Below are 13,999 nucleotides of genomic sequence, written 5' to 3' on the forward strand. Positions count from 1 at the left end.
ACTTCGCCGACACCGGGCCACGTGACTCAGGTCCTCCTCATTTCAAAAAAAAAAGAAAAGAAAAAAGAGCCGCTGTACCCTGCAATCCCCTCCAGAGCTTCAAAGAGGTGGTACATGTTCCCCCTGTGCCAGATGATCGACTTTAGCACCTGAAGTGTCAGAGGGACAACTGCTGCAGAGTGCACCGCCACAGAAGACAAAGTGACTCTGCTGATGGTGCGCTGGACACGACTCAATCACGTTTCCTCTCCGAGAAGTCGGCGTGCATCCTTCAAAGTAGCCCATCTCCCGTCTCTGGTCCGCTTTGCTTGAGGATGGTACCGGACCGTAGGAGCGCATTTCGCAGCTCCGTTTTACTGGCTTGTGTGATAATCTGCAGCAACGTGCTATGTCCCGTCGGTGCCTATCTCTACAACAACCGCTACGCAGGGTGAGTAAAAGACCCCGATTCATTTGTGGGGCTCACGAGAGGCGGGTGTACTCTCGTTCTGCAGGGAAGGCGCACTGTCGCTATCAGAAGCTTTTTTTTCTGCAGAGACATTTATACGCACCAAGACACGGGCTTTATCTCATGTTGATAGCAGAGAGAATGAACAGAGAAAGTCTTTATGGGACACATCTCCCTGTTTGAGACATCATATGATGTTTTTAGTTTATTCTAGGCTGACCTTGTTGTCTGACGGCATTTGGATAAGACTGTGTTTGTTGTGATGTGCTGCAGAGAGGCGTTCAGGTTGCTCCGCAGATGACACTGGGGATGCCTGCAGCAACAGTGTCCTGTCAAACTGCGCAAAGTCTTTATTCAAAAAAGAAAGAAAGTAGTGACTCCCAATTTTCGTTTTTCTAAAATCAGACGAGTGGAGATATTTGTCTTTTTTTTTTTTGTCAAAAGGCTGTCAGTCTGTCTGCACGTTTATGAGTCTGAGTGTGAGGCACACACCTCCCCAAATAGACCCTAAAAGTAGCTGGTAGCCTAACAGAGGGTCTACAGGGACCACCTGGAGCTGCACTCATAGAATCATTTGGGGTGAACATGTCAGAGACATGACTGGGGCATGTATGGGTTTATGGTCTGTTTTTCAAAACAGCATTTGATGTAATTGCAGAGTGGGACCACCGCAACTGGAAACCCCCTCCTCCTCTGTCTCAAAATACATATATTTTGGATATAATCCAAAATTTGTGTCCCTCACGCTACCTCTGGACTGACATAAAAAGTTCCAATATATAGCACTAAGGGGGGGGCCCTGATCCTCTCAGACCCCCACATCAGGGATGTGGTGCGTGTTGTTCACCTCAGCTTCACAATGAGCATTTAGTCTAAAAAAAGAAGTCTTCCATTGTCAAAACATTTCATATCATTCAGTAACAGAGAATTTTTGAACATGGAGAGAGAGTACCACTGTGGGAATCAGCAGACTGACAACTTAAGGGCGGCTTTAGCGCAGAGAGCCCTCCCTGCAGCTGGCAGATTCAAAGCCAAAGGCCAGGGCAACAGTGTAACAACAACAGTCTGTCATCTCTGAGAATCACTGCAAGATGAAGAAACGCTTCAAGTCGGACTAGAGCTCTGGGGTGCCACGTTATTCAATCATGGACTGTGTGTGTGGTGCTGTATGCACTGGTGGAAAGAAAAAAAACCCAAAAACATAAGCCCGACAAACATCCATCAGTGAGGATTGACTGAAGATGTGGAAGCAGAGAGAGAATATTTACTACGATCATGTTTTTGAAGTTTGAAATCTGTCCCCCCCCCCCCCCCCCCCCAATTTCTATCACATCCAAACAATATTCTTACCTCCCAAAAACATGTTCGCTTTGAAGTCCATCTTCTATCACACCGTTGCCGTGGAAACAGGCTGTTTTTCTGGGCACAGCGTTGTGGTCACTGAAACGGGGCCGACCGCCACCTTTGTTTAGGGGGCCCGACTTCCTGTGTGACACATTGTAAAAAGCTCTTTGAAATAGGCGAAACATGAGAGAGGAAGAAAGAGCTTTTAAAAAAAAAACACGAGACATGAAAGTGAACACATACACAACCTCTGCCAGGTAACTGGGCCGAGAGTCTCTAATTGAGGGAGAGTAATAAATTATTGGCGGCGTGTTAGCGTTAAGGTCAACCGCAGGAACTGTGATCTGCAGAGTGAGAGCAGCTCTATGTTAGATTCACGCAGAGCATAAAGAGCATCTTTGTTTTCATAGAAAAGATGTGGCTGCCGATTGAGTTAGAAAGGCTCTCGAGCTTCCCTATTTGCTGAAGTGTTTGTTTTAATGATCTGCCAAGACCAACATGTGAAGAATTCAACTGACTGTGTCGTGATTTTTATGTCGACTCATAACTAATTCCATGAATGTATTCTTAGGGCTCAGCAATATGGCCAAAATATTCTATCCTGATATGAGTCATTTCATGTCTCGATAACAATATGCATCACGATATAGCATGCTTTCTGATTCAATTAATAGAATAGAATGTTTTGCATACTTGTGTGTGAATGAAATACTTGACAAATAAATAGTACTGGGTGTTATCTTATTATATTAGTAACTTCAAATCTGAGTTGGTATGTGCTTGTTGTTATTAATTTAGACGTCGTCATTTTGTTTCACGATATCTCAATATTTCATTTCATCACAATATGATTCAATTGAAAGATGATTCGTTATCATATTGATAGATAATAGACTTCCGTCTGCAGTTGACGAAAGTGAAATTCTTTTTTATTCTCAATTAACAAAATTGAATGAGTTCTTAAATCAGCAAAATAGCCATTGTTTTTTAATATGACCACATCTGTTAAAATAAAGTTCACTACAGCTTTATTTTAAGCCTTTGAGTTCTTATCTACAGCACATAATGACTGAGTTACGGTATACAAATGTGAAACAGTAGCTGCTACTGTTACCGCCCAAAGAATAGTTCCAGGTGCGACCTGCATCGCTGGAAACAATGAAATATAATCCTGTAATGGTGTCACACACAGATTGTTTGACTGGGGGTTTGACCCTGTCATCTATACACGACTCTAAAAGGGGAACCACCCATTCCACCATCAAACATCTGCTATTATAAATGTCACCTTCAATCAGCACAAAAGCAGGTGTTATTACCTGGCACTCCACGGCCCAGATGTTTTTGAAAGAATGTGCACTTAGCGGAAATAGATCCAAGCCCTGTTACAGTGAATATGTGTGCCGTGAAAAACCCGACGCCTAAAAAGGAGCTCTGTTGTTTTTGCAGTGATCAAATCTTCAGGATAACCCCGAGTAATGACGAGGACGTCCAAGTGCTCAAGAACATTCTGGGACACATGAAGGTTGGCAGACATTTCTTTCATATACATGCTCACTCTTCTGATCTATTGTCCCCATCAGACACCAGGTCAGATGTGTTATTGTTGTATTAAAAGTGTGCACGCTATTATTCTGCCCACATTGTATCGTGACAGAGAGGTCCGGGAACGTCAACAGCCAGAACTAAGCGACATCGAGCAGCCGAGTGCAGTCGTCCGTCACAGTCACAGGGAATATGTCCCATATTCCCTCCTCTGAAAGAGCAACATGCTCTTGAGAGGAGAAACCCCAAGAGAAGAATGGAGGGAAAACACTAAAGATTTTTTCATGACGACGACTGAATGTTTGGATCACTTTCAGTAACAAATTATATGAACATGTGTTTTAAAGACACTGGAATTAGGGGGGGGAAGGGGGGGGGCTCTTAGAGGACATAAGGGCCTCGCCTCTTTTCCCAGACTCATGTGGGAGCAATTACCCCATCAGCCTCAGGAGCCTTGATGACCTTCCTTTGCACATTGTTTAGGTGTACAAATACACAGCGAAGAGTGTTTGTAGAGCGTGAAAAGCACGATGCAATTATAGACATTCTTGTGCAGCAAATAGTCAAAGAACTGATTTGAATAATTGATTCAACTAAAAATCTGTGTTTCCAGTGTTATTATCTCCCTGCAGAGGAATTGTGTTTATGGAAAACCAAATCATTTTTTTAATATATTAGTGTGATGCTATAATCTCAACACACAATTACGAGCTTTTTCAGAGCTTGCGACTGCATCTTACAGTCTGGTTTGTCTTTGATAACCATCTCACACTTTCTGGGTCTGTTTCCAAATAATTAGGTCGGATGTTTTCTGGAAAAAACAATGTAATGTGGAACTTATTAAAGGGAAAATAGAGGCAAAGCTCTGCGACAGTTTTTTTAGTTCGTTTTCTTCAGTTTAAATGTAGTTCATGTTCAGAACAATTCCCTTGAAATAACTGCTCCATTTAAACACAATGTAATTGAACAGCTAACGGAGTGAACACAATATGAAGAATCCAATGAAAACATTTCAGAGACTTTCTTTGGGACAGCTGCAGAGACGTCGATCTGCCTGCAGCCCCGTGGCAGTGTGGTCCGTTCCTCCAGTTTGGTTTGGTCCACTTGGGTTTTTATCTGTGCAGCCAGATGCCACAGCGACAGTAATGAAAGGCATCTGTTCGGTTTCAGGTCAGGCTGTTGGTTTGATGGTCCAGAACCAATACTGCTCTGAGCGGCGAAAGAGCAGAAAAGGGCAACAAAAAAAGAGGATTCAGTAAATGTTTATGATTTGTGGTGAGGGATGCTAGGAGAGAGCCAGGGTGCTGGTCAGGACATGGCCACAGTTTTATGTATGTAAGGGAAGCGGGCACGGTGCTCCGAGGCCAACCGAAGCAGTGGCAGCCACTGTTTGGACAGCTGTGTGTTTTCTGTAGCTTAGCCACGCTGCCATGCCTCCAGTGCCAGAGTCAAACTCTTCAGCCTCAGGATGAGGTCAAATAAAACACAACCACTGGGCACTGCAGGATAGAGGAGAATCAGATCCATCATCAATAGAATAACCCATTTCTTTGAGTTATTATTCAAGCTATTTGTTTGACGATATACTCTGTGGTCGACTGATATTACATTCAACCTGTCAAGACCTGTGAAGGAGCTTTGCTTTTTCCAAACACCTGGCCATTCCCAAAAAAATCCTTTAGTGCGCAAGAATAAATATTTTTTGGCATTTCTTGAAGATACCTAAATGGTAGACTGTCCTATTAGATAATACAGGTTTAAAGTAAAACTCACAGTCGTGGACGCACTGTTTGACTGCAGGTGAACTCTGGCCAGAGGAAATGCAACAGCTCCTGAATGCATCCAGTCGAGCAAATACCTTCACCAAAGCAATGCATTTTAAATATGAGATATTTCTACATGTTGGATATTCACAAAAGGTTAATCATCACCACTTCATCTCCTGCAGAACATGTTCATGACTTTACCTGAAATGGCACATGAGATATTGAGTGTTAATACTTATTTTCAATTCATCATTTGATCTATATTTCAATTTGATCTATAATTCCCTAAAAAGGGGATAACAGTAAGTCTGTTAATCAGATGTACAGTAAATACTCCCTGTGGCTGTTGTCATTGCTGATGAGTTATTACGTTATTTACTGTCTATGGAGCAGCTTCAGCATTTGTCTATTGATGACATCTTCACAGTCTCTCTGTTAGATAAATACAGTAAATATGAAGCTGGAGCAAGCAGCCGGTTAGCTTTAGGTCTGGAAACGAGGGGAACCAACTTCCTGGGATCTCAGCAACCTCAAGTTGACAACCGAACTTCAGGAAGTCAGTGCACTCGGACAATCAATAATCTGGCACATAAACAGATTCAACAAAGAAGCTAGACAGTGTTAATTAGTGAGCTTTAGAGATGCTTTTAGGTGAATTTTGTTACCTTTGTACAGAGACGGGCTAACATCCAGTCTTTATGCTAAGCTAAGCTAACCAGCTGCTGGCTGTACTTCATATTCACTGTACACACGAGAGTGACACTGATCTTCTCATCAAACTCTCAGCGAGAAAATGAATGAACATTTCCCCCAAAATGTTGTCAAACAGCTGGTATGTTGGTTATAGCAGACATTCACTCACAAACTGTTTTTATTTGACTTGACTACGGCTTTACCGCATCTGCCTTCAGGAAAGCCAGCTTTTTTTGATTGAACTATAACTTTTTCTTTCTTGTGCTGCCCATGCCCATTAACTTATAGCTACCCTGTGTACACAGACACACATAAAAAGAGAAGAAGAATCACATTAACAATGAGGACACAACAGCTCTTAACACAGCTCTTAACAACTGAGAGAATTGTTTGTGAGGAGTTATCTGATCAGGGATATTTAAGTGCCTTTTAGGCGGATGTGTTTTTGGATTTGTTTGGTTAACAGCGGAGTGAAACATTGGGCTACTTAACCATTTGGAAATGCCGTGAAATCGCAGCAGCAGAGAGCGGTTTCTACTCCAGGGCACCAAACTGAGGATTTTCTACCCCTTCTCTTGCTCGAAACAAAGTTAAATGAATCTGGTACGCATTCTGCAAAACCATTAAACCAAATTGACACATCAACAAGCATGTGTGCCAGTCTGCATGTTTCTGCCCCCGTGTTGAAATGAAAGGCCGCTGAGGATGCAGACACACCGAATGTGCGATATATTCTCTTTGCAGTGACTACCGTGTGTGTATCATCTGCATCGCTCTCTGTTATTTCATCGGTTACCAAACGATGTCTGTGTTTATATATGGTGGGCTTGCTGTTTGAGCTAAAGCTAACAGACCCGAGTATCAGGGCCTGATAACAGACACTGAAAGACCTCATATGAGGTCAAACAGTAGAGAGGGAGCGTCATTCACTGCAGGTTGTTAATGGGACACATCGGAGAGTGTTTTGCCCCGTTAACGCTAGAGAGTCATCAATACGCCCCAGATTTAGGTCATCGCTTGAAGGTAGAGACTAGAGGAATGTTAAACTGTCCGGGTCTTAACAAAACAATTTGGTCATCAGCACCAAATGTTCGGTGCTGATTTGAACACCCAGCAGATGAGAGAATAAGTTCATTCTTGGGGTCAGTTCTTCTTCTGAAATGTAATGCTCTTTAACCCTTAACTTCAGTTTGGTGTTTTAGTCGGATCGGTATCAGTGCTGGCCCTTGTTAAGTGGAGCAGATATCAGCCGAGATGTAACAGATCCACAATACAGATTCTTGTCAACGTCGTTATTCAGTTTTTCCCACAATCAGTTCGATTTAAAGCTGGGACTGAATAAAGCTCCACAGTAATCCCTTGGCTCATGTTACCTCATTGAATGATTCTTCCCTTGCAGTCTGGTATACATTTTAAATTGGGGGGGGGGGGGGGGGGGGGGGGACAGTGGTGTTTAATTACTCGGTTTTGGCAAAAACCCATATTTCACATAACTTATTTTCATATATATTAAATGTCAGGCATTTAATTTGCTGGATTACTCAAAAACAGACATTCCTGTGAGATCATTTTTGTACATGAACAGTTTTTCAAAAGATTCTCCTGATTTAATGTCACAAAGTGTGAAACCGCTGATCTAATATGTTTGTCCTGCTCCTTTAGGTGGACTTCTGGCAGCCCAACAGTGTTGCTCTAATCTGTCAAAATGCAACGGTGGATGTCCACGTGAAGCACAATGACACGCGGGGCTTACACGCACGCTTAAAGCAGCAACATCTTGATTATCGGTAAGATCGAAAAGACCACCAGCAACTAATAGAGAAACATAACACAGTACACGTGCATGCTCGCTTGCGGACCCTCACATATTTGGTAATCTTGTTAGCCGAGTGTCTACACCCAGAGATACATCTGTTATCCAAAGGGCGTTGCAATTACCCGGCTCTCCTCAGCCAGAGTATATGATCTGCACATGCAGAGTCGGCTGTACTTTGCATGCAAAAAAGCTTCCTCAAAGCTGGGACACACACTTATACACTGTACATCAGAGCCCCTCTCCCAATCTGCTCCATGCGGCTGGCTGAGGCTGTGGACGTCCTCGAGCCGATCGGTGACCTCTCTTTTGTCCTCGAGCCGATCGTTGAGCCGTCTTTTGTCCTCGTCGTGCTGGCTGTGAGGGACTTGAAGAGCCTGGCACACTGGCATGGGGGGGGCTCACATTCCTCATCACTGTAAACCAGAATATGGAAGAAAAAATAAATATGTGCATTCAGTAGTTTGGTTCTGAAATTGTAATACATGTAAGCACTCACGCACACAAACAGAAAAAGCACAGAGTATGAAAGTATGCACCATGTGGTTATGAAATGGTAATACATGTAAGCACACACTTTGCTAGGCCTATGGACTTTTATTGTTTGCGTCTGTCTTTTTATGCATTTGTCTCTATGGCCAAAAACACATCATTTGAGCACACAGACACACACTCAAACAGTACACTCTCACACACAAAAAAAGCACATGTTATGAGCAAAAACACAAGTGGGCGCGCGCACACACACACACACAAGTGGGCGTGCGCGCGCACACACACACGCACACAAGTGGTTATAATATAAATATAAATACACAAGTATTTCTATTGGCTTCAGTCTTACTGTTATTTAAGGCTCTTGCACGATTGAAACAGTCATGAATAAATGAATAAACTACAGACCCTTTTTAATGATGAACCAACACTAACATACACAATGACGTCAGGCCTGATGGCTTATTATAACACTCACTTAAAAAGAAAGATTGGCTTTCGTGGCTATCGTGTCTATCGTGCGTCCGTCTAACTTCCTCTCTTCCATCCGCAGGGTGTTTATCTCCAATCTGCAGAAGGAAATCGAAAAGCAGACGGGATATGGCTCCTCTCGCAAGCGGAGGTCAGAGTCTCAGTATGACTACGAGGTTTACCACTCTCTGGAAGAGGTGTGAAGCTGCAGCGTCTCTACCGGCCTGCCTATCTCTCGCTCTCCTCTGCTCTCTAATCTGATTCTCGCACAGAGTAAACAAAACATCCTCTCGAAGGTGCTCTCAAACTCCCGACTACCCCCATTCCACAGGTCTCTCTCCCACAGCCTCGCGCTCTGCACCCACAGAGACACGCGACCCTACTTCAGACACTTCAGGTCGATCAGGCTCCCGGTTCACGAACCTGTCAGGCCCTACCAAGCAGCATGAGAAGATCCCGAGAGCTCACGCAAATCTTTAGTGCTCTCGGTTTTGATCCTCTCCTTCGCTGTAAAACACACTTACATCAGCATGCATGTGTGTGTGCAGACACATCGTGCAGACAAACACACAACCCCGCACAAATGGACATACCGGTACTCCACAGGCACTTAGACGTGCTAAAATTGCTGATTAACATTCCAATTTGCCCATTAACTGTTTTAACTTTGACAACAAATCCTTGAGTGAAGTTCACTCCTCGACATTATTTTCTGTCCTTAAGATCCAGCGCTGGATGTTTGAGGTGAACCGAACCAACTCCGACCTGGTTGACATGTTCTCCATCGGGAAGTCGTACGAGGGGAGGCCACTCTATGTGCTTCAGGTAAAGGAGAGGAAGCGCGAGACGCACACCTAAGAAAAGGACGTACTGTACAAAAGACACACAGTTGTGTGCGCGAGCGCTAACAACTCACAGTGCTTGTCTCCTGCCAGGTCGGAAAGAGAAGTCGTCATCAGAAGAAAGCCATGTGGATCGACTGTGGCGTCCATGCCAGAGAGTGGATAGGACCTGCTTTCTGCCAGTGGTTTGTCAAGGAGGTAGTTTTGTTTTTCTGCCAATTTAAATAACTTAACCACTCTTTGAACTTTATTGTTTGCATCAATGCATGTTTCAACAGCGTCTCTCGCATCTAAATGACAGCCTGCAGCAAGCAGCTTGCGATGTTTGGTTTCTAGGGTCGTCATCAAAATGTGAACATCTGTTTATTTGTCATGCGAAGTTATGGAAATACTGAAGAATACTCTTTATTGTTCAGATGTTGAACAGAACCCAGACGTGCACACGAGTTCCATCCCGCCCTTAAAGTCTTAGTTACTACCCTCCGAGGTGAGGACGGTACCAGACGAGGCAGACATTAACTGCAAGAACCTTTAATGGCTTGTTTTATACTGCTTAGATGCCAGATGAGTGGGATTTGCAACACAGTACCGCAGCGTGAAGATAATTAAAGGAAAAGTCAATGAATGTCGGTGTCGAGCACTGAATCACAGCTTGTTTTTTAAGGAATTCTTTCATGATTGACCTCAACCATACGGGTACTTGAAAAAGGCTTAAACAAATATTTCAACCTCAAGTAACCCAATGAGGTGATGTTGAGGAGAAAATAACTGTAACATGTGCCACTATAAAGTAGTGCATGCACATGCTGGAGCGGGTTTTTTATTTGGTTTTTTTTGAGACACTTCCTGAAATGGCCTCCAATTTGATCGTTCAAACTAAAAAGCTTGACAAGCTCCCCTAAGGCCATTACATGGACTTACAGGTTCAGTGGGGAATTCTTCAAAGAAGGATAAAGTAGCAGTAGGAGAGGAGTGAATGAAGGAGGGAAAAGACAAACAGCAGCAGGAAATCAGAAACGGACGTAAGAACGGAGACGAGAAAAAAATCAACAACAAGTTAAAACATTTGACTCAGGAAAACAGTCAAAGATGCTTAACTTGCCTCAAATATGTGCTCTGAAATGTGGATCCACTATCATGTAGTAACTAAGGTTGGCCACTGGAGGTCAGGGTGCCATCTTTGTTTCAGGCTTTAAGCATATTAACCTTGGCCTGAGTGATCAGAGAACAGGTGTAAGCAGTGATCTCCTCACTCCCATTGTCATCTATAGTCCTGAGTATTAACATGCTGTTTTCATATTGTACATTTAAAGGCCATCAACTCATACCCGCATGACTCTGTGATGAGACGACTGCTCAACCAGCTCAACTTCTACATCATGCCTGTCTTCAATGTGGATGGATATCACTTCAGCTGGACCACGGTACTGCAGACCTCTCCACAAACACAACAGAGACTAAATCCTGCTGCTGGTTACTTTCATTTTCAAGCATGAGCGTGAATGTTTTCTTGTTTTTAGTCATTTTTCTGAAGTATTCTGATACTTAACAGAATGTAGGGTCCATCAGTGATTCAGGTGGCTGTAGTCAGAATAATAACTGCTGACACATCACTCCTGACCACAGATTTTGAATACTTTCAAGGCTGACCAACTGAAGCTGAATGAGTGACAGGTGGATTATTTTGGAGATGGCAGGAGGCTCCATTTGTTCGATGAGTCTGCAGGTCAGTCGGCGCACACGGTGACGGTGTCTTTGTACTTCCTGTAGGATCGGTTCTGGAGGAAAACACGGTCCAAAAATCACAGGTTCCACTGCAGAGGAGTGGACGCGAACAGAAACTGGAAAGTGAAATGGTGTGGTGAGTTCAAGAACGCTGAGCTACAGCTGACGTCTGAGGAAACTCCTCTGATTCTGTCTCACACATGCGGCACATGGAGACACTCACAGTGCAGCTTTCCTTGTCGTCTGCTGCGGATGTAGTCTTTCTCTGACTATTTATCGACGTAAGCTGTGGCTAAAATATTTGTGTGGCGACTACAATCTGTGTCTGATGTCATTTAGTCTGTGGTGGGAGATGGGTGGAGGGTTCTGCTGACTCATCGTCTTCACTGTGGGAGGGCTCGATCGGAATTTATCAGAGACAGACATCCGGAGATGTGACGCGAGATGAGAAACAGAGAAACTGAGGGACCAAGTTTTGCCGTCTCGAAGGAATATTAGCCATTCGGTACATGCGTGATTGAAAGTTGTCAAGGAGGTAGATCAAAATGTTCTTTCCTTTCCCAGAGGAGGGGGCCTCCTCTCATCCCTGTGATGACACCTACTGTGGTCCCTACCCCGAGTCTGAACCTGAAGTCAAGGCCGTCGCCAAGTTCTTGCGCAAGCACAGGAAACGCGTCAAATCATATATATCAATCCACGCTTACGCCCAAATGCTGCTTTACCCCTATTCCTACAAATACGCCACGATCCCCAACTTCAACTGTGTGGTAAGACATCCAGTGCTTGATGATAAACCAATAATTCACAAGTCTTTATTCAAGATCATATTCTTATCCACCCATATGTTGGAGTTACGTAACTGGAGCGCCCTTGATATTAAATACTGTGCAGACATATATAGAGGATCACTGATGAGCTGGCCCTCTGCTTTCACTGTTTAGGAGTCAGCAGCTCACGATGCAGTGACAGCCCTGTACTCTGCCTATGGAGTGCGGTACAGATATGGACCTGCCTCCACCACCCTGTGTGAGTACCGCTGCTTGTCTTCATTGTTGTGGTTTCCTAGAAAACAAAATGGATTATTTGTCATTTCGCACTTGTTGTGGTCTCCTTCCAACCTCTTCTGTGTTTCTTCATTTGCCAACAAGGAAAATAGATCCTCATTCAAGTTTATGAAGTATGGGCAGAAGTGCCCGTTTTTTCTATCGATGTAGTCTTGCACTCAGTGCCCTGAACGTACCCCCCCCACCCCCCCCCCCCCCCCCCCCCCCCCCCCTGAGAGGAGCTAAATTCAGAGATGTAAAACCAATAATAATGAAATGCTTTTAGACTCGCCTAAAATGTAATCAATTTGCTGTCAGCAGTGGTGGAAGAATTTTCAAATCATCAAGTTAAGTAGCCAGACCACACTTACAAGAAAAAGTCTCGCATTGAAAATGTTACTTCAGTGAAAGCACTTCTTCGTGCTTATATAACAGAAAACTCTCCCTTTTTTTGTGTTTTTCACAGATGTTAGCTCAGGCAGCTCGATAGACTGGGCCTACAGACACGGGATCTCTTATGCGTTTGCGTTTGAGTTGAGGGATACAGGACACTTCGGCTTCCTCCTGCCCGAGTCCCTGATCAACCCAACCTGCACGGAGACTCTGAGGGCGGTGAAAGCCATTGCATCAGGTCTGCTTAAGAAGTGTGAGACAGACAAGGACAGATTTCCATATATATGAGGGCACTGTAGGTCCCCGGAGCACCACCTTCACAGTTACACTTCATATTCCTCTGAGATTTCATATTCCTCCCAGATATTATCAGGTGAAGAGCTGAGAAAGACCAGCAAAGCATGCATTTTTATTTGCTTTTCTTGTGTTTGAGGTTGTTCGCCTTATTCTCCTTTTCTGATGAGATATGAACTGACGGTGGCAGTTTTTTTTGTGTTTTACCACCAGCCTGTTTATGTACGTTAAGATCCCACATATCAATCAGCGGGCCGTTACATGTACCACGCAAATCCAGCATCTAATCTTGTCCTTCCGCAAAATCTTTACTGCCACAAAAATATTATGAACGTTGACTTTTCCATGATAAATGGTGGTCATGTGAGCACTTGTCACAATACAGCAGCACTTCTTTTTTTTGTTTTTTAAAGAAACAGCTGAGATTTGATTGTCTTCCAAAAATATGTGATTCACATGAAGTGCTTTTAATCACCCGATCTCTGTTCTTATTCTGGTTGCATTTTATTTTGAAATGAGTCCCACCAAGTGCCAGTATGTTAATGTATAAATGCCTTTATTACTGCAACATTGTTAGTGTACATACTGTACATTATGCTGTCACCTGACAATCTTGGGTTTGGTTCAAATCTAAATGTTGTTTTTTTATTTGGTTCAGACTGATATTTGGATTGAATGACTTCTCACTTTGGTAGCTTACTGTGTCATTACTCAGGTATGGATCAAAGACAAAGTCAGAAATGTTTACTTTGGACAACTCATGTGCTTGATATGAGATACTAATAAATGGATGAAATCTGACTTCATAAATGTTGTTATATAACACGGTAAATGTTCATGTTGTCATCTCTCTTGTCAGAGTTGTATCCCATATTTGCGTTTTCCACATTTGTTATGTTGCGTGACTTTGGTTACGATAAACTCACTGACCTTTGACAGCTCAATGAGTCACAGCTTTAAACACAACACTTCAAATTCCACTCTCTGACTCTGCAGTGCTGCACTTATTTATGGATTCAGAAATGGTGGAGCTGACATGCAAGACATCCCAAAGTGAAAGTGAACTCTGCCGCCCACAACTGCCAAATCTGTGTTGTCAAATTGCCAGATTTTCTGGATGTATTTGC

The 13,999-nt window shown here is 43.4% G+C and overlaps 1 protein-coding gene across 1 annotated transcript; it reads left to right on the forward strand.

The window, feature by feature from the left end:
- Positions 1–314: 314 nt before the first annotated feature.
- Positions 315–13,016, forward strand: cpa6 (carboxypeptidase A6; the record flags this gene model as incomplete). The annotated part of the gene is made up of 11 exons (XM_079291602.1): positions 315–430; positions 3,242–3,317; positions 7,459–7,583; positions 8,658–8,772; positions 9,299–9,400; positions 9,511–9,615; positions 10,731–10,841; positions 11,188–11,278; positions 11,707–11,909; positions 12,084–12,168; positions 12,652–13,016. The coding sequence occupies 11 exons, from the start codon at positions 315–317 to the stop codon at positions 12,864–12,866; spliced, it is 1,344 nt and encodes a 447-aa protein (XP_079147728.1). The 3' UTR covers positions 12,867–13,016.
- Positions 13,017–13,999: the final 983 nt, after the last annotated feature.

This window comes from Melanostigma gelatinosum (genome assembly GCF_949748355.1).
Source record: "Melanostigma gelatinosum genome assembly, chromosome: 20".
Taxonomy (NCBI): domain Eukaryota; kingdom Metazoa; phylum Chordata; class Actinopteri; order Perciformes; family Zoarcidae; genus Melanostigma; species Melanostigma gelatinosum.